Raw genomic sequence first — 20,918 nt, 5'->3', positions numbered from 1 at the left:
TGTGGGGTTACACTAAGCAAGAATTAGCTCTCAGTTTACCAGTCTTCAGGAATGGGGTGAGAGGCAGTTCCTTCGTTTGCTGCTAGATCTTATATCCTCTCTCAGACTTGCCTATGTGAAGTATCGTGAAAGAGCTGACTCCCATTCACAGTAGTGCACCCATGCATGGTCAGAGAAGAGTGGGGACAGACTCCCCTGACATGCCAGTTGGATGAACTGTGCTCACTCGGCACAGTAAAAGGTTTCTGCCTGCTGAGACCAGGCTTCTCGGGTAACAGGTTCAGGGAACACGTAATACACGTCTGCCCTTGGTGGAAGTGCTCCAGTTCTACTCTTGAGCACGCTCTGGCCTCCTGTGGTCCCCAGGTTTCCCAGATCAACGGTTTATTTATCTCCCCTCATCCCTTGCCTTGCAGGATCTGGGATGAAAGTCCTCTAGCAGTGATACATAGTTGAATCAAGGCCTTACAGCTCAGCATTTTTCTGCAAGAGCAGCAACAAGAGAGGCAAGCTGGGCTGTTGCTTTATGGCTCTGAGCTGTGTTACATCTTCCAGATCTGGTGCAGGTTTTGGTCCTTGTGTAGAAAGTGGGACCCATGGTGTGAACACTACACAGAGTCTCCTTGGCCAGGAGTGTGTGTTACTAAATATCCTCCGTACACTGGACTTGCAGGACCCTTGGTGTAACAGCAGCAAAGGCACCAAATCAAATAGGAGGACTCTTCAACTTTTTTTTTTCCTGTTTCTGTTCTCCCCATTCTTTTGGTGCTTTGTCAGTCCCTCCCAGGCCCTTCTCTCCAGGTTCATCTTGCCCTCTGTTACCTGTACCAGCAGAATTTTTCCACCCAGCCATCTCTTCCAACCAGACAGGGACTGAGAAAGTCTCATGTCCACGTAACCTTCCTAAGATCTCTCTGCAAGGCTCATGGGCATCACTGAGATCTCCAAATGTGAACTGTTCGCTTCTTCATCAGGTAAGGACCCCCACTTCCCCCACTTCCCTCTGCTAGGAAAGCTTTATCTTCATGTCACACCCAAACAGAGGGGGCTGAACGGGGAGGAAGGCAGAGGAAGGAGAGAGGCAGCTGTGGTCAGGGGCTAGGTGACCTAGTTCTAACCTGTTGGAGGAGCACTATGGACTGCAGAGTGCAGGAGGGTTGGGGAGGAGAGAGGGTTGTACAGCAAAGGGATGTTGTATAGCTCTCACCCCTTGAAGTCATACATTCTTCTGCTTCAGATCAAAAAATAGTTTGACAGCTGCAGCTAGCCCCACATGAAGATGAAATCACATCACCTTTTAGCTCACTTCTGGGTCCCCTGTGCCAAGTGAGCTGCAGACACCTGCATGCACAGCAGCCGCAGCATGAGCCAGGGAGATGGCAGCTGCACAGCCTCCTCGGCCCCTCTTAGCACCGTGACTCTGGATCACGCACCTGCTTGGTTGGAACAGGCTTCTCCCCACCTACCTCCTCCACAGCCCTTCGTGCCACATCCACATGCTGTGTCCCTGAGCTTGCTGTTTTCCCTTGCCCACTTAGCTCTTACATGCCAGAAAGGTGCTATCTCTTTCTGAAAAGGCAGCTATTTCTCACTAATGAAAGAGAGAAGTGTAAAAGCGTTGAGGGAAGATCAAGTGTCTCTGAAGAGCAGAGGAGGCAGAGATGAAAGTTCTATAGAGATTGCTGTAATTGTTCTGGAAGATACTGCATGAACAGTTCCTGTTTGAGGAGTACAGGGACACTCTATTCCAGACAAACTAAAAAAATAAAAATAAAATCATATGTTATCCAGTCCTGTGTGATAGACACTGTTGGTACAATACAAACGTGTATAAATTCACCAGGGATAAATTTAGCCTTGAGCTGAGGCCGCTGAGTTCTTGCGGTGTTGAAACTTCTGATGTAAGTTTAGACATGAAAAGAAAGAGAGCTGGAGTTGGCATATTACTGGGGCAAAAGTACTGAACTGTTGTAAATGAGAAATTAGTAAACTTCTGATTATGTGATGCAGACTGTATTGAATAGCTATGGTTCAGGAGACTGCTTCCAGTCCTTCATCCATCATTCCCAGTGCTGTGTCCCAGTGATGATCTCATAGCACAGACCAGTGTCCTAGGAAAAACTGAAATGCAGCTTAACTAAATGAGCACTGATACAAGGAAATTAAGGCTGTTTCCTCTTACTGCTGGAAGGGCACCTCACCTTTCTGCCCTAAATACTCTCATTGCCTCTAGTGCTGGTCAGAAAAACCATGATGCCTCTTTTCTCTCCTGAAACATTGCTGATTTTTTAATGAGAGGAGGTCTACGTACCAGGCCTGAGGTCTGTGTACAGAAGTCCCCTGATTTCAGGTTACCTCATGGTTTTGATGTGCCCACAGCCTGTGTGGCAGGTTCATGGGGAAGCTGAGAGCGAGGACCCACAGGGAACCTTGGCTCTGCTGCCTCCTGGACCACCAGTGGGCAGGGACAGCCCAGCGGCGGGGACTGCAGAGCTCACAGACCCAGCACCCCTTCCCTTTGATGGAGCATGTCAGATGAGAGGGCAAGATTCATCCTGGAGCAGAATGAAATCAGAGCTCAAAATATTGAAACCTTTCCTTCTCCCCCAGAATGGAATCCCCTGGGCAAGCTGCATGGCTGGTGCTTTGTAGCATTGTCCAGGTGGTTTATAGCTGCCCTCCCCAGCAGAGGAGAGAGAGGAATTGGAGTTTTCCCCCTTTTTCTGTAATTGTGGCTAATTGTGGTTTATTTTCACGTCCCTGCTCCCCAGGCCCCTGAGAGCGATACCTCCCTGGACAGCCGGAGCAGCAGCTCTGCGGGCAGCCTGCAGACTACACTGGAGGACAGCCTCAACCTCAGCGACTCTCCCCAGTGCACCCTGGACCTCCCAGTGGCTCTGTGCCCCGTGCCAGCTACCGGCAGCCAAAGACCCCTGGCAGCCCCCCTCTCACCCGCCTCCCGCCGCCGGAGCCTGCGGGGCCGGGGGCTCTTCAGCCTGCGAAGCATCCGTCGGCACCAGCGCAGCCACAGCAGTGGTGGGAGCACCAGCCCCGGCTGCACCCACCACGACTCCATGGACCCCTCGGACGAGGAGGGGGTGGGCAGCAGCCTGCGGGGGGGCGGCAACAACAGCGAGCCCTCAGAGACCCTCAGCAGCCTCTCGCTGACCTCCCTCTTCTCGCCCCCACCACCTGGGCTGACGCTGGTGAAGAAGTGCAGCAGCACCAGCAGCCTCCATGCCAGCCCCTCGCCCTGCCGTCCCACCACCCACCACGCCAAGCCCTTCTACACCGTTGACCCCCGGGGCTTCCTCTCGATGCCTTCCTGGGTGACGGACTTCTGCAAGGACACCCCCTCGCCCGGGGAAGGAGAGGAGCCAGATGGACCTGGCAGACTGGGGACGGGGGACCACGGCTCCCCGCTCCCATCTGAGCTGGAGCTTGGCAACGGAGTCAGCAAGAGGAACAGATGAGGGTCCCTGGGGTGCAGGGAGGGAGCATTCAGCCACTGACATGGGGAGCATGTTTCACTAGCTTCTCCCCAGCAGCAATTCCAAAGGATTTGCAAGAAAAAGAACCAGGCAAACAAAAATTTATAAATATATATATATACATAAATATATATATATATATAGGATAAATACTCTGATACCGTACCTCAGAGGCATGGGAGAGTGCAAGCAATACGGGAACGGTCCTGCCCCAGGGCAAGACCTGGACCATCACTGCAGAGACTATAGGGACAAGAAAAGGCTGTGGCGCTGGGAGGGACGGGACCCTCCAGCCAGGTGACTGACACGTGGCAGCTGTTTAGTTATATACATATACATATATAGAGAGATCAATTTATTTATTTTTTTTACTGAGAGATAATGATTTTCAGAAAGTGCTAAGGAGGAACAAGCAAATGAGGGCTGAAGGATGTGCTGTGCCAAACAAGGAGTGTGGGGGTGAAGGGAAGGGAAGCAGGGTGAGCAGCAAGGGAAGACCGTCTGGGGTTTGCCTTGCCTGTTCCTAGGAACTTCCTTATTGTCTATGCTTCCATTTCAAACATTAAAAATTGTGGGCCAGATCTTCAGGTCGAGCATAAATTGGCAAAACGTGATTTGTGCGCTTCTGTTGGTGTAAAGCAGCAGAGCTCTGGCTTGAGGTGGATTCACACTGATTTACAGCAGCTGAAAATCTGGCCCCAGCAGCAGGGAAAAGCAAACAGCCACGGAGCACGGGAAACGTTTTGAGGTGAAAAGCCTTGCTTTGAAGGGAATGTGTGAACACAGCGGGCATGCTCATGAGAGGAGGGGATGGAGGCTACCTGGCGTATTTTTGTTGTTGTTTTGTTGGTTTTGTCCTTTTCGCTTTCCAAAGAAAGAAAACTGCTAAGGGAAAAAAATTACAAGATATGCGGGGAAATTTGGAGCAGGAGAGGCAGGGTGGAAGGGGAGGGGGAGGTAAAAATGGAAGAGGAAATGGAAGTTTTCCCCCTTTCATCTGCAGTAATTGTGATATTTTAGAAGCCCAAAGGTGCAAAAATAATCTCTAGAGAAACCTATCTGTTATTTTTGTATCTATAGCTATATATATTAAAAGAAGACAAAAGCTAGAATTTTAAAAAGACAAATAAAAGCAAAGGGGGCTTCAACAACACAAAATGTAGTCAGTCCCCTGGCCGAGGGCTAACCCTGTTCCAAGTCCCAGCAGGAAGACCCTGCAAGAACATCCTCAGCTCGGTGGTGGCTCTGCCTCCTTTCCAGCATCACCTTTATCCTCCGGTGTTCTCCTGATTTGCATCAGTGTAGCTGGGACCAGAGTCCTGCTCAGTGCCAACCGTGGACATGGAGAGCAGGGAATATTGGCACGTGTGTGTATGTGTGTGTGTGCATGCAAATGTAAGGATGTTTGTGTGTTGTGTCCAGGCTAACTGGCTCACTAGCTGGAGAGATGAGAGGGAGAAGGAGAACTGCAGCTCTCCTTGTCTCTGCCTTGCAGGGGAGTGTGAGTGGGGAGGGCTGCAGTGCAGAGGGTGAGGGCAGACCGACTCCTTGAACCATGAACTGCCTCAGGATCCAGGATTCGATCCAGCAGACACGATCCTCTCCTGGCGTGGTTGCAGTATGGCCTCCAGAGACTGCATCCCTCCTTGCCTCTCCAGAAGTATGACTGCACATGTCTCCTTCCTGGCCAGGACCAGCCTGGGTCTCCTCCTGCAGCAGCTCCAAGGTTTCATACCCTTCCTAGGTTTGCAGGTGGGTAGGAAAGCCAGCTACCCAGGGGACACAAAGAATTTGGGATGTTGCCTACCATCACAGGGAAGCCCCACCAAGGTGTGTCAGAGAAGACGAGTGGGAAGGGCAGCAGGGAGAGTACAGCAGCCCAGCGGAGATGGGGAGGTTTGGAGGCTGGTGCACTGCTCAGAGAAGGAGCAGGGCTCCCTTGGGGATTCCTGTCCCATTTTTTCCATCAGATAAGAGGGCCCCTTCAGCCCTCCCAGAGCTCTCCCAGCTGGCATTTGAAGCATTGTGAAGTGGGCAGTACAAAACAGATGTTCTGTTTTTATTGTGACCTGTCTGATTTTTAAGCAGCTGCTGCATCTTATGAACCAGGGCTGTAAACAGCGAGCGTGTCAAACAAGACCAACAGCCAGGAAAAGGATAATTACTGTGTGGACTTGATTTATTTGCTGGAAGGAGTGTTTGTTGTGTTGCAAGCGTTGCACGCTGACTACAGGGAGGTCAGGCCTGCGAGGAGAGGACAGGAGAGCCCAGGTCCTTGTCCTTGCAGAAAAGATGCTGATCCAGATTTATTAAAGCAATAATAAGGGTCTTTAAATGCTTTTTTTGCACTGGTTGTTCTTTGGGTGAGTTGCCCCTGCCTGCTCTCCCATGGGCAGAGAGGAGAGATAAGACACATGGTTTCATATCCTCAGGGAAGGAGGGTGGTCAGTCCCCAAAGAGCTGAACAAAGAGCTTGGGCTGCACAAGGCTTAGACTCAAGCCCAGAGCTGCTCTGAAGCCAGAGGTAGGGCTTACCAAAAAAGCCCAAACAGTTAAAACCCACGCAAACCCCAGACAACCCAATGCACAGAGTGTCTCCTGGAAGATGGCCATAAGGGAACTTGGAGGTGGGACTTCGAGCTGTCCTGGCAGTCATGTGGGCTGTGAAACATTTCAGCTGGGGAATGGGAGAAAGGTCAGAGACTGGTGCAGTGCTAGAAGCTACCGCAATAATTGGTCATGATAGAAGTATGGCCTGCACTTGGGATAGTTGGGGTGGGAGAAGGGTCAAAAGACGGTGGGAAAGATGGTGGTGGTGACCTCAGGGGGTGACTTACAGCCCCTATGATGGATGCTCTCTCAGCTTATTCTTGGTTGTCCCTGGAAGTGACTTGCAAGGAAAAACTTCTTTCTTTCTCTCGTGGTTTGGGGTTCATGACAGACCTTTTGCTCTGCACAGTTTCCCCTTCACCTCCCAGCAGGGTCATGCCACTGCTCCTGCCTCCCTGCAAAAGGGTTTTCACCCTCTGCCGTATGACTCGAGCAAAAGGCTTCTGGTTTAGGAAGGAGGTTGCCATGGAAACAGAAGACTAGATTATCTTTAGAGAATATTTTGTCTCTCTCTCTTAATTATTTACTAACTGTTTGAAGAAGAGGGAGGAAACATTCATCCTTCCTGAAGAGGAAGTAGAATATTAAAACCCAGCAAATGCCCTGTGTTTTTGCTGGGAATGTCTGCAGTGGGGCAAGTTGTGTGGTTTCTCCTGGCAAGAGCTGCCTTTCCAAGCTATGCCTGGCTGTTGGCACCAGCAAAACCTCTGTCATCACCCACCCACCTCCCAGACAACACCTGAGGGCAGCCCAGGATTTGCCCAGGCATTTTTTCAGCCTCCCCTACTCCCCACTTCTCACGGGGGACTATATCACAGGCAGTTCCTGCCAGGAGGCTCTTTGCCATTGTCAGCCCGAGATCGCTCTGTTTTGTCCCACTGCCACGTTACCCTTGTGCCCAGCTCTCCCCCGTGTCTGTCACTGAAAACAGTCCCTCTCCCTACTCGACACTGAGCTCCTCACACACTCACACACCACTACCGTGTCCTGCTCCCACCTTCACTTGTACTCAAAATCCTCACCCACTCCAACCTGCAATGGAAAATACACCCGTATTTAGTATTTCTTCTGCACACAGACATCCTGTCTCAGCGCTGCCAAATGAACAAAGTGTACCGCTACGTGTACTTCTTCTCGTGGCTTCTCCATCTTCATCTGTCTTCCTTACCCCACTTGCCACAAGTTTCCTTATGAAATTAGACATATGGGAAGCAATTGCCAGTGTGACCACTGTTTTCTTTCACAGGAAGTCGGCAGTGTTATGCATTTGGGGTTGTTTTTTTTCTGGTTTTTTGCGAGGGAGGTCATGAGGCCAGGTCCCCTGTGAAGGACTGAACACCACCAGCTTTCTGTGAAATTAATGAAAGTTGAGCAGGCCTAGGGGAAAAAAATTGAAAGCATCATTGAGCAGGAAAACAATTTTTCAGAAGAAAGAAACTTAAAGCAGAAAACTTAAATGTCTTCAAGGAATTTTCTACTTTTCCTTTTGGCTTAAAACCAAACAGTTCCTGTCATAATGACTATCTTGTGTCCGAAATGCCCCCACAGGGCATCACAGAGCCACCAGGCCCCTCGGCCACCCCACAGGGAACTGAAGATGGGTCCCCAGGCAGTGAGGTGCCTGCAGGGCACTGCAGGAGATGTGCCTTGCACACCTGCCATGCAACAAGAGCAAAAGGCATCATAGCAGTGGCTCAGGAGCAGAGATTTGATTTTAGCCAACGTACTTCTGATCATCAATTAAAACCTCAAAATTTGTTATGGAAGATGTGGAGGTAAGCGGCTTTGGTTTGCTTGGTCTCATCACAAGAATTTCACAGAGAGGAGGAAAATTAAACCCCGCTGATTTTCTGACTAGCTGTGATACAAAACACACAGTGCACCTTGTAGAAAGTGCTTGGTACTTTACAAAGTCAGGTCCCTGGATGTATGCCACCCAGCTCAGTTTATCTGCTTGTGATCTGACTTTTCAAATATTCCCTTCCCTGGTCTTCATGAATACTTTATTTTATGAGAACTGTCTTACTTTTCAGTTTTTTTCCATGTTATTTTTGTTCCTTGCTAGGGACTGGCTTCCAGTAGGGACTCAGTAAATCAGTATCTTTGAATTATCATTCATTTCTTCCATCTCATTTAGACATATATGTTTCTTCTCTAGCACTTTTTCCTTCTGCTGCACATTTCCAAGCCCCCTGTTTATTTCTGCTAAGATCCTGTCACACTTTGAGCAGAAGCTGGCAATGTGATGTTCAATATTTATGCCTCCTGGCCACTTTCAGAGCAGATGTGCTCAAATTACAAGTAAAGAGCTCTCACCCCCACCAAAACCAGCATCCCAGCCTTCACTTTGCAGCGCACCTCTGCTTTTGCTCCAACAGCAGTCGCAGTAATAAGCGCTCTGCCCTTTCTCTTATGCCAGCGATGGGATTGCACAGATGGACCTTATGGCCCTGTACGTCCTCAGCACCACCTTGCATGTCAGCAGAGCTGCTGAGCGTCTTTCACGTTTGTGACATTAGTAGGAGCAGAGAGGACTCAGCACCTCACGAGGTCGCTCCCATTAGCAGTTGGGCTGTTGCCATGTAAGCCACAGTAGGCTCCAGCTCACGCTCCACCTTTGCCGTGCAGCACGGCTGGGCACAGAGGAATACAAATCTTTTTCCTTAGTTTTGTCTGTGGTCACCAAAGTCAGCAGATACAGCTCTGTCTTGTGGTCCACGGAGCAGAATGATGGAATGGGAGAAGCACTGTTTTTCCACAGATGTTTTCCTGGAGAACAGAGTGCTTTAAACCCTCTGGCTAACACCATTTTAGCTATCTGTATGATTTCTGAAAACTTCAAAAGCTGCTGCGACTTGTTTTTTTTTTATATTTCTGGTTGCCAGGGCAGGTTCGGTGCACACAGTGCACCGTGCAAAACAACAGCAGCTCCTCCCATAGCTCTTCCCCTCCCTTTCCTCCAGCTTATTCATCCTGGATGAAATTTTTGCACTGTAAGTTACCTGTTTGTGCTGACCATGGTGCGGTGGGATTTGCTGCCTGTCATGGCTCTGCTGCCATCACTTTCTTTCTCTTCTTATCTTTCTTATGACTGCTGCTAAGAGAATAGTACTGTCCACTCAGGAGACCCTGGCAGAGCATCTCCAAAGGGGTCTGGCAACGACCCAGCACAAGCAGGCAGGGCGGCTGCCCCTCCTTCAGTCAGAAACACCCATGTGGGCTAAGATGCTGCCTCAAAACAAACCATCATTGATACCACAGGCCGTGCAGATGGCAATACAAAGAGAAAATATTTTTCAGTGAAACCATCTTTAATCCAAGCTTTTGCTCTTAAATTGCAAAGTGTCTTTTTAGGAGAGAGCTCACACCACACACACAAGGAGGAGAAGCGTCATGCAAGAACCCAAGGTATGTGCTACCACGCATAGGCAGGCATTTTTATTATCCTGCAAGTCCTTGGTATAAGGCCTTGCTTTACAGCTTTGGATATGAAGTACCAGGTGGGCTTTCCTCTAAAGCTACCACTGTCACCTTTAGCTGCATCTAATAATCACTGGGATGATAACAGTGAAAGCAGATGACTCCATTTCTCCTTTCAATTACAACTTCACAGACACAGCTAATTTATGTTCCCATTTACGCACTTCTCCCATCTCCTTATCTGAACCATATGAAGGGTTTGTTTCAAGATATGATCTACACACAGAAATACTACACACATTTTAGATGATAATAGATATTTCTAAGAAAGAATCTAGTGCAATGTGAATGGGTTGGAGTGGATAAAAGATCTACTTTTGTGTGTATATTCCCTCTACATCCATATAACCGCACCCCCTGTACACTTATATTTCTTACCACCATCTTTAAATATGACCTTCCATTGAATGTAGAGTTAATAACATGTGAGAGACTGTTAATCATCCTTGGCCACTGATTAGTTTCTGCTGTTATAGTAAGACCAGGCACAGGAAATAAATCAGGAAGAAAAAAAAAAAGAAACTAACAACAAACAACATGGCATTGAATAAAAAGAAACAGAGAGACTATTCTGAAAATCCCTCGTTTTCTGCTCAATATTTATTCTTATGCTTCTGTAGTCACTGCTGCTTTGTGTGCACGTGTGTGTGTGTGTGTATGTGGGCGTAGGCACGTACCTGTTTCAGGGTGGCTGTGGTTTATAACCAGATTTCCCACTGGTCTTTTTTTTCAAGTGTACATTAAAGCAATAAACAGCACAAACTGCTGACACAAGACACTGCTCACCAGAAGTCCCCAAGCACTGACACAGGCCATGCCCGGGCAGCACTTCCATCACTGTCTGCAATGAGTTGCAGAGGTCTCTGCTCACCCCAGGGCAAAGAACCCCCTTCCAGCTGTTCACCGTGGGCCTGGAGCAAGGGGCAACCTCAAAACATTGCAGCCTGAGGAGCCAGGCACGGCTTGGCTGCAACCCATGCTAGTCATTGCGGCATGCCCACAGCTGCTGCTTGGGGGACTGGCATCCACAGGGAGGGAAAATAGGGGTGGCAGGGCTGGTGGGGAGCTGCAGCAGACCACATGGTTGGGGATGCAGGGACCTGGGGCCACTGGAGCCACCATATGTGTATGTGCATGTATGCACGCGCACATGTACTTGCACAGCGGGGGACCGCCAGGACCCTCCTTGCACCATGTAAATTACTAGTCTGTCTGCAATTCAGGACTTGATCTGCAGCACTTCAGCATCAGTGATTCACTCAAGTACTCGAAAAGGTCATGGGTCCATGTTGAAACATGTTGACATACTCTTTCTTATGGGCCAGGACATGCAGGCACCCACACAAGGAAGGCCAGGGAAATGGCAGCTCTCTCTGTGGCAGGAACCACCAGTGTGCAGAGCCCTCGCTGGGGTAAGCAACCATGGCGGGCACCCCTGTGCTGCTCACAGATTTGGAAGGTTGCTTATCATCTACATGAGCAGTGCTCCTACCTGGGTTTGCACATGAAATAGAGATAGTGTTGGCAGCCAGAAGGAACCAGGAGCCCTTGCCCCTGCCCTCAACATCCTGGAGCATGTTTGAAGTTTGACCCATAACTTGGGATTTAGTTTTTAATCCTCGGCACCTCTGATGTGGGCATGGCTGAACAGCCCCAAATCTCACAACAAAGCGGCAAGGGTGCCTGTGCGGCTGCCGGTTCTGTGGCCAGAGTCAAGCCCAGGGCTCAGGATCGTGATCCCTCCAGGCCTCATCCGTGCTTCTGCTCAGCAACCACCACAGTGGCAGAGCCATCGTCTCCATCCCAGCTAACTCCCGACGCCCTGATTTGGTGGGACTCACTGGCAGGCTAAGCCCTGGGGCTGGGGGTGCTGGCTCCATCCCAGCCTGACTGGTAAACAGCCTTTCCTTTTGTGCTTGGATGGACACAGCATTTTAATGTTTATTTGTGTCCAACCAGGCAAAAATACAGCCTAGGTAACAAAGAGGTGAAAAGACCTGAGGGGAATTTGCACTAATGATGGAGAAAGCTAGTTAAGGGTCTGGAGGAGGTGAAGATCTGACTCCCAGCTTGAAATGCAGATGATTCACCCAGAGGGACACCCCAAGGGTGCGTTTGTTTTTTTTTTTTTCCCTCCAGCCTGGCGCTTGCTGCCGCTGCATTTTTCTGCTCTGTAAATACTGCAGGAATCAATGCAGCGGCTAATGTGGAACTTTGGATATTTGAGGGAGGATTATCTCAGAAGCGAGTGTATAAATCTGCTTCATCAAAAGGCCAGAGATGGAAAGCAGATGCCAGCTTGCAGCCCCCTGCCTGCCTGGGGTCCCTGGTGGCAGCCCCACAGGGGCAGGACCCGTGGGTGTGGGAAGTTACGGGGCTGTTGCAGCACGTGACAGGTCTGAGTGTGCAGGTAGGGAGGGAAAGAGTCAGCCTGGCTGGTTGTGTTGTTTGCTTTGCACTGGTGATGATGCAGTGGTATCATTTCCATGCTAAATGCTAATTTTCTGCTTTGCTGGCCTCAGAATCACCTACATATCATTCATTGCAGCAATTAAAGGGCTGGGTGCTCAAGCTGAGGCACTTGCGATGAGGGTGATTTTAATGGGTGTGCACGGGAGAGAAGGAGGAATGTGGTTGCCTTGCTGTTGCTGTGGGAACATGCGAGAGCAAATCTGGGCCCAGGAGGGGTAGACGAGCCCCTACCCTGGTACATGTGTGCATTGGCTCCAGCCCAGCACTGGACCGGAGTGTGCAGGCTTGCCGCATCTTCCACTTCTCCATCTGGTCAGGCATTGCTGTACAACTTCAGCAAAACATTGAAACAAATCACCTGCTCCCCTGCCTCATGTTCCTACCCTGTGACACCACCCTTCAAGGTGCTGTGGATGCGCAGAGGTCCCCAACACATTGCAGGACAGGCTGAGCATCACCGGCCTGTCCCCTCTGACGGGGAGGTGGGGAGAGGGCCACGCTCCCCACACAGGATTTCCAGGCGTGCCTGTAGGCAGAAGGAGGCAATTACAGAGCTCCCTGCTATGAGACCGCAGCTGAGGTTGCTCTGCGCAGGTGCGCAGGGGAGTCCATTTGTGAAAGCATTAGGAAAGACATTAGCTTGTAAGTACTTAAGCATTTACACTGTTTGCCTAAATCATAAAGCTTGTGCTGCTGGATATGCTCATAGATCCCCTCTGCCTCTCCAGCAGGCTTAAATGTCCCTTGGAGGGGGAACAGGGGCCGTGTCCCTCCAATCCTTGTTGCTTTGCTTTCCCTCTGTGTGGCTCAATGCCCATGTTTGCAGGGAGGGGACCATCCTGCCAGGGTCCCCAGCAGAGGTGTAACTCCGTGCCGCTGCCCCAGCACTGTGGGAGCCACAGCAGGTGACATGGGCAACCCCCCTCCCCCCATAAGAGACAGAGTGTGGAGGGGGTCCAGGGCTCCCACCTCCTTGTGCCCCATGTCGAGGGATGTCTGTGTGCAGTGGGATCTGCAGGAGAGGAACACCAAGGGGGATACTGAGCCTATATCAAGACTGTAAGAGCCAGTGTGAGGGAAGGGGAAGTAATGATATTTCTGGGGCAGAGACAAGCTTCCTCAGTGTTCATCTCAGCTCCTCCAGGAATTTATTTCAATTCCACACCTCTCTCTTCTTTTCATCCCTTTCTCTCCTGAGCTCATGTATTTGGCTCCCCTGGGGACACAGTGGAGTGGATCAGTCACAAGTCCCTTTCATCTGACATAGGAGCTGCTTGTGCAGGTCTCCTTACACACCTTGAGCCATTTGGGTCCCTCAGCATGGGCACTCATGTCTTTTAAGTCCCTTTCAAGTTCAGGAGTCACCACCGTGTTAATGCTCCTTGCCCAAGATGAACACCTATGCTGAGCCGGTTTCCCCAGTCCCACCTCTGTCTTTCAGCATCACTTCTGCTACATCCTCTGTGGGGGGGACTAATGTATACCCCCTTCAGGGACCTCCCCAGTCACTTCAGGGTCCCATCCCTGTCCCACTCCCAGGAAGAGCCCCATGTCTCCTCATAGCCCATCCCGCATCGTGGGTGCTTGAAGGCAGGAGGGAACATGGGAAAACTCACACTCCTTTTCCAGGTGCTCCCAGTAGGTCTGAGCATCCCCTGCAAATGTCCTGAGCAGGAAACCCTCTGTTCATGCTGCCTCTGGGAACTGGGAAGGGAGAAGGAGGCGTTAGCTGGCCAGTGCTGGCTGTGCATGGTCCATGCCCAGGAACCAGGCTTAGGGCATGCCAGCATCCGGGGTGATGGGCACAGGGTGAGGAGGCAGTGCTGGGTGCCGGGCAGGAGTGCAGTCAGCCCACGGGGCTGTGGACCACAGCAGGCTGTGGAGACAAGCCCAAGCTTGCGTCAACATAGGAACTCCGGGCGCTCATTTGTGAAGGCATAGAAGGAGAAGGCATCAGCTTGAGCTCCCAAGGTGCACGTGGGACATCGACACACACAGGTCTGTGCCAGGGGAGTTTCCCTGCTCCCTGCACCTGGGCCAGCATGAATGAAAGTACCCTGGTGTGACTTCACCTGGGGCAATTCTTCCACTGATGGCCACACAGATACGTCTGCTATCTGTCTTACTCCTTGCCTCCCCATTCCTCTATCTGAAGTCCCTGTGTGTCTCATTTCTCCTTTTTATGGCCCACCCACTTTTTCTGGCAGTCAGAGTTGGTAATTGCAGATAACATAAAAATCAGAGGACTCTTCTGGTTTTATTTCCTCCACCAGTTCAGAGAAGATTTTGAACCTTCTCTCCAGATTAGCAACAGGGAAGTTAACGCTAGGAGTAATGGCTTTCCTCCCACGAGGAGCCACCATATCTCAATGCCTGTCCTGTTACCACCAGTAAATACTATCTCTGAGGCATCTGAACAGTTTCCCTGTTTTCCTGGAGGTTTTAGCAATGCCACTGCTGTTCAGGCAGGAGGCTGGGTAGCCTTGGTAGGCAGTCGGAAATCCTGGGCAAACAGCCCACGCATACGTACAGCACAGCTCCATGCACGCTGCTCCTCCCCAGCACACATGTTCTAGGCAGGACAGAGCTGCTTTGTGTATGCAGGTTAGGGGTACAGCACGGTTATGCAAGAGCTGGCTTTGTTGAGCATAGGCTACAAGATACTTATTTTCAACCTTCTGCTTCCCAGCCAGGGGTCAGCCTGAAGGACAAGGAGGAGGAGGAAGTGGTTGGAGAGGTGGTGGGTTCTTGCCCAGCAGGACCCTCTGTCAGGCCCTGTCTGACATCTCCAAAAATCATCTTTTTCTGTCTGAGCCATCACTTGAGGAGGGAGGACACAGTGAGCACAAGTGAGCCAGAGGTGTATGTTCATTACTGGGAAAAAAAATAATAAATGAACCTGTTTGTGACCAGCGGCATCTGAAGCAAGCTGTTATTTCTCTTTTCCTCATGGACAGGTGGACTTCCAGAGCTCAGGCACATGGACAAGGGCAGGAGGTGCTCGCAGGGTGGTGTGAAGGGGCCACATTTGGGCTTGGTGCATGTGCTGAAGGTCTGTGTCAGCCAGGGCTCCCTGCTGCAGAGAGGAGGATGGGTGAAGCCCTGGCTGGAGCGGACACAGGCTTGGACACAGAGGCAGTGGATTCCCTCTCCCTCCTCCAGAAACCTTAGTGAGAAGGGAGCTTTTCCCCTATGCTAGCTGAGTTTTGTGCTCAGCCTCTCTTCCTCTCACTGTGCACTAATGGCAGCCCAAGGAAAGGAGCTGGAGATTGACAGACATGACAGATATCCATTGTTGTTTAGGACAGACCTCTCTCCATCTCTTCTGCCTTTGCATTAATTTCTGCCCTCTCTCTCTTTTTTCCTTCTTCCACCCATTCTCCAGCCCCAAACCCTTCCCTCAAGCCCAGCCCTCCCCTCCCTTTTATCCTGGTCCTCCTTGCCTTTTCTGTAAGTGAGGAATTAAACAATCCTCTGTGGAGACAAACCCAGGTAGTAGCTTCTCCCTTTATTCTGTGGCTAGAATATCAATACAATTAAAGAAGAGGCATCTCCTAAGGAAGCCTCATTTATTTTAATATCAAGTCCAGCATGTACCAGGTCAGGGTTTTGCAAGCATCCTTAGAGCTGCGTGCATGTTTGCAATGTGAGAGCTCACCGTGAGGTCCCAAAGCTTCTAGATACCCAGGTCCCTGCCACCTGAGCTAGCAATAACCATCCTCCAGGCACTGCCCCACACGTAGGACCAGGGAAGGTGGAGTCTGATCAGCACCAAGGGTTCCCCATCACTCAGACGAGGCCCACCTGGAAACTTGGTAATAAAGCGGGGAATAAGGTACAAGCCTTAGGGCATTTGCATTTAGTGGGTAGTGGAGGAATCTGAAGGTAGTAGGAGCAAATAAAAAGAAGAAGGGCAGAGAGGAAGGGTTTATTTGCTTTATAGGGCTCTCTTGGCTGGGGCTGTCCCTTACTACTGCTATCTCATATCTGTGCCATCAGAGTAAATAAACCTCCTCTTGTAAACACTGACCTCAAGCTATGTAGTTAATTCTGGTGCTAGCCAAACCTGTGCTTGGTCGCTCACAGTGGTTTGTTGCTTCTCAGTATAACGCTGCTGCATTGATTTCACCACGAGCACCAAAGGGAAAAGCGATGAGACGCTTTTCTTTGGGTCTCATTTTCAGGTATGCTCCAGCACCTGGCCATTTTTTTTAACCCTCGCTCTCACTCCTCATGTTGTAAAAGTAACAAAGTTTCCTGTTATGTTTTATGCCATATTTCTTACTTCAGAGCCAACTTAATCTTTGCGTTTTCCTCTCCCTGTTAATCTCAGGATTAAGAAAAAGCTGTGCGAGTATGACTTGAGCTTTTAGTGATATTTTCTCCTTTAAAAAAAAAATTAAAAATTAACCTGTGATGAGCAAGGCTTTTTATTTAGAAGTGAATTAATTAATTTTAACTGAAGATGGGCATTTTGGGTGTTAATATATGTATAATTATGCAAAAACACTGTTATGGCTGTAATGAAAATTAGATTCTACCACTAAGGCTGTGTTTGGTGATAGCGTATATCCTCATTTGTGCTGTATTTTTTTAATTTATTTATTTTCTCTAGCCGCATGACCTAGGATTACAGTTGCTATGGTGATAAGACAGTTAGTGAAGGAAGGAGTGAAAGGTAAGTTTGTATGTCTGCCTGGGGAGGGGAAGGGGGGCTGGCAGGCTCCTTCCCTGGCACTGCATCTGCCTCCTGCTATTGCTGGGACTGAAAAGCACTATTGCACTGGATGTGGTATTTTCTGAGTAGCTCAGGGATGGGTACTCAAGCAGTGGTAGCAAGGGTTTTTTTTTTCCCCAGTGGTATGTGTGCGTGACCAGGTGATGGGATTGCTGTGCTGGGACTGCTTTTTAGTGGGGTGGGAGGGGACCGATCCCCTTGCGTGCATCTCTGTGCCAATGGCCTTAGAGGGGTTTAGAGCTGGGGATGCCGGGGCTAGTGAGGCCCAGAGTAAAACCTTCTGACTACTCCTACTTATTTGGTGACCTGTGTTTTTGCTCCTGTGTGCCCTGGGCTTGGAGCTGGAGATGCCGAGCACGATTGGCAGCTCCATCTCCCCTGTAACCCGACTTATGTTGCCAGCCCTTCCCCCTTGCTGGGTTTGCTTCATGATGCTTGCTGTGGGAGAAACAGCATCCCCAAAAACCCTTCCAGCAGCCGATGCCACCTCTGGACCGGCAACTAGCTCAGGAGTTGTTTTGATAAGTAATTGATAGTGGAGGAAAGTCCGTCTTTGGTGAAGCTTGTTTTATTTACAAGGAATATACACAAGGTCCTGTTTCCCTGAACACAGCTGCCCAAAACACCACGTGTTTCTCCTAGCCTGTGTTCTGGACCAAAGCTCTCCCCTCCCTTGCTCTGTGTTGTGCAGTAAGTGCTTCCCTGGCTTCCCGCCTGCCTCTCCCATCCTGCTGCCCCTGCTTTTCTCTGCACTCCTCCATCAAACTGCCCTCACCATTTGCTTTAAGCTCCTGGTGGAAATGCTTACCATGGAAACTCAGGCTGACCAGCCTTGATGATTGCAAGACTGATTCAGGCAGATGTTTTGCAATTGCCTACTCCAAAATAGCTGCACTGCTTCTTGCTCCCTTTCCTCCTGAAAGAACAGTGGCTGCTGCTGCCACCAGCTTTAAAAATTTTCACCTGATCCTCCCAGCAGTAATGCTTTTGTAACTCTATGGAGCTTTGGGTCATGTTGTTCTCCCAGGTACATTGTGAATTAACATATTGAGGGCCTGTGACTAAGTCTCAGGCTCTCACCAATTGGTCTCAGTAGCCTTGAATATCTCCTTGGACTTGTTAAACTTTTTATTAGGTATAGATTTTCCACTACAGGTCTTATTACTGTGATTATCAAAAGACAAAAGTGTTTTAAAAGCGTCTCTCCTACCCTGCCACGCTTTGTGTTTTTCCCCAAATGAACTCTTTGCCTGCTTGCAGCTTATCAACAGTGTGACCACTTTAATGCGAGCAGACAGCGCTCTCCCGCTCACTTGGACAGGGGTAAGGCAAATCAGCTGGCTGACAGGGACAATCCTGTGCTTGTACCGCTCTCTTGCCTTGAGGAAAACTCTTCCAAGTCACTGAGCCTCTGAGAAGGGGTCCTCTTCATTCTCAGCCACCCTCCCACCCACAACGATCAGCATCCATCCATGGCTGCACAAAATGCCTGTGATCACAGAGGACTCCACAGCTCGGGAAGAAGGTGGAAAAGCCCGATGGGCGATGCCCAGTAGTGACTAGCAAGCAGGGGGAGTTGCTTGTCAGCCTTAAGGTAAGGGTGGGTGCTTGAAAGAGCTGTGTTTCAGCCTGTTGGGAGAGTTGTTGCCACCCTCTCATGGGAGAGAAGATAAGATATCCTTGGGGCTAAGGCTTTCTATCTCAGAAGCTGGGGAGCACTGAAATAACAGAGCAGCTGCTTCACCTGCTCCTCCAGTGGGAGTCTGTGTGCCTTCCTTCCAAATCCCAAATATCATGGCAGGCGCGGAGGGCAGAACAAACCTGCAGCCTGCTCCCCGCTACCCACGTGGGACTGCTCAGCAAAGCAAACTCGCCTGCATCTTCTCCAAACCACAGGGCTCAGAGAAGCTGGCTGCCCAGCTTTCCCCTTGAGGACCGTTTCAAAGCGTTGGCAAATGTAGCCTGGAGATGAAGAACGTGCTTCTGTGTGCAAAACCTGAAAAAGCAAGAAAGAATAAAGAGCTGTACAAGGGGATGTGCAGCTCAGACAGAAGAGAAGGAGCAGAATAAACTCTCTCACTTTCCTGAGGTGGGGAAAACAGCAAGGGATGAAAAGAAATGGCTCTTTCTCCTGAGAAACCCTTCTGGCTGAGTCCTACTTCAGCTGTGCCACTTCTCATCTACGAGCTCAGGCTTGCCAAGCTGTGGTCCCTCTTGCAGCCAATACCTGGGCTGAAGGTGAATGCAAAGTAAAGGCAGATTTATTGCGTGATCCCTGGGGAGTCTGGTGAACGCAGCAGGTTGCCTGGTAGTGGTGAAGTGTCAGATGGTAGCAATCCTTAGAGGGGAGGTATTAAGCCTCCCAGGTTTGGTTATACCGTGGGTCCAGCCCAGGTTAGCAGCATACCGAGTCATAAACACCAGGCTGAGATTTGGGAGTGGTCTAACAGCTTTGGGCTTCACTTTGGATCTGCCAGTGGCAAGTCAGAAAAATCAATACAGCATTGAGCAGTGTCCTCATCAGCGTTTGACTTCTCTGATCTCCTCCCTTAGCCTTCTGCAGGTTGGTACTGAGGTGCGTGAGATGTGTGTGTGTACATACCAACTCGCAGTGCCTCTGCCAGCTGGGTATAAACAGAGGGTTGGAGGCAGCCTGTGTGGCTGTCAGACTAGCCTCTTCTCTGTGAGAAAACCAGCTGCAAAAAAAAAAAAAAAAGATAATTTCATGATTTCCCTGCTCCTCTTCTGTAAGTATTCATCATAAGCAGTTAAAAGGGAGCAGCTGCGGACGATGAATCCTGGCTTGTCATTGTCCTTCATCAGAAGGACAGCCCAGTCAGCACTCAAATATCCTTCTCCTCTCTCTGGCCCCCTGCCACCTCCGTGCGCTGAATCCTCATGCTGCCAGGGGTTTGTAAAGATCATATAGACAGGGATGCAGCAAACATATGCTGTGCCTGTGACTGTAATCTCAAATGAGCAAATCAGGTGCTTCAGGACAGAAGCTACTGCCAAGGTTGGAGCAGTTGGAGAGATGCAAGGTGGCCATGTGGAGCGATAGCCATCACAGGTTTGGTCTCCCCGGGGAGGAGTGGACAATAGGGTCAGAAGATGTCACAGCCTCCCTTTTAAACCTTCAGACATTGCTGCAGCAGCATGGCTCAATCACAGCCCTTGTGTTCGGTCCACAAGAGTGCCATCAAATACAGGCATGTCATCTTGAGGGCCAACAGGCAGCCAGGAGCTCTGTGGATGGAGCTGTGAGGGTCCTGTGTGCTTAGCAGGGAAATGAAAGAGGTGGAAAATTCTCCTTGTTGCAGGACAGAAGGAAACAGCAGTGTGTAGGAGGGATGCAGTTGGCTGATGAATTGCCCATCTGCTTCGGGATCCAATGTAATTGCAGTATTTATAGGCAGATTATCAGCCACAGAGCACAGAAGATAGATGTCAACTTGCGTGGCAGGGGGGTGTTTTGGTGTTTTGGCATTTTTTTTTCTCAAGAGCCATGAGATGTTGTGATGTCCCTTTATATTAGATGCCTGCGCTCCCAGGTTGACCCCAGGTCACCACGTTTCCTCCTAGACTCAGCTCTGGGACAGCAGGGCTGTGTTGTGTCCTTACCCTCATGGGATGGCAGGGGAACGGGGTTTGGTTGAGAGCTGCACTGGGTCCTCAGCGAGGATGGGCAGACACTGCTGCATTGTATTGTAGAGTCACAGCACAGTTGTCCTCTCCTGGTGTCACATGCAGGCTGCGGTGGGAGCAGTCCCTCCAGCAGGGGAGGGATGAAGGGTGGGTGCAGCAGGGACATGGCTCTCCAAGCGGAGCAGAGGCAGTGTCCAGTTCCCACGCCCTGGCCAGCAGTTCGCTTCTCTTCTGCAGCTTCTCTCTTGGCAGCTGAAATCAAACCCCGAATGGCCTGGCAGTTTTAATACCTAGTGCGTAGCTTGCCTGCCTAAATCTTTGCCTTTGTCTAAGAAATTGTGTCTTCTTCAAGCTTGCTGCTGAGAGTGCTGGATCACTACATGGGAACGTTTGCTCACTCCTGCAGCTGGTGGGCTCCCCAGGCTCCCTCCTTCAAACCCGTGGCAAAGGCACATGCACTTATTTTCCTAAGCTCCATTTTT

General features: G+C 50.1%; 1 protein-coding gene across 1 annotated transcript in view; it reads left to right on the top strand.

Annotated features, from left to right (window-relative positions):
• Positions 1–3,473, top strand: part of CACNA1I (calcium voltage-gated channel subunit alpha1 I) — a 165,731-nt gene extending 162,258 nt beyond the window's left edge. Inside the window, exons 35-36 of the mRNA XM_068402512.1 lie at positions 778–974; positions 2,772–3,473. Coding sequence (XP_068258613.1) covers positions 778–974; positions 2,772–3,473 — 899 coding nt within the window. The remainder of the gene's footprint in view (positions 1–777; positions 975–2,771) is intronic.
• The last annotated feature ends 17,445 nt before the right edge of the window (positions 3,474–20,918 follow it).

The sequence above is a fragment of the Nyctibius grandis genome, chromosome 5 (assembly GCF_013368605.1).
Source record: "Nyctibius grandis isolate bNycGra1 chromosome 5, bNycGra1.pri, whole genome shotgun sequence".
Taxonomy (NCBI): domain Eukaryota; kingdom Metazoa; phylum Chordata; class Aves; order Nyctibiiformes; family Nyctibiidae; genus Nyctibius; species Nyctibius grandis.
Note: the sequence above shows the minus strand (reverse complement) of the source record. Positions and strands in the feature narration are given on the sequence as shown.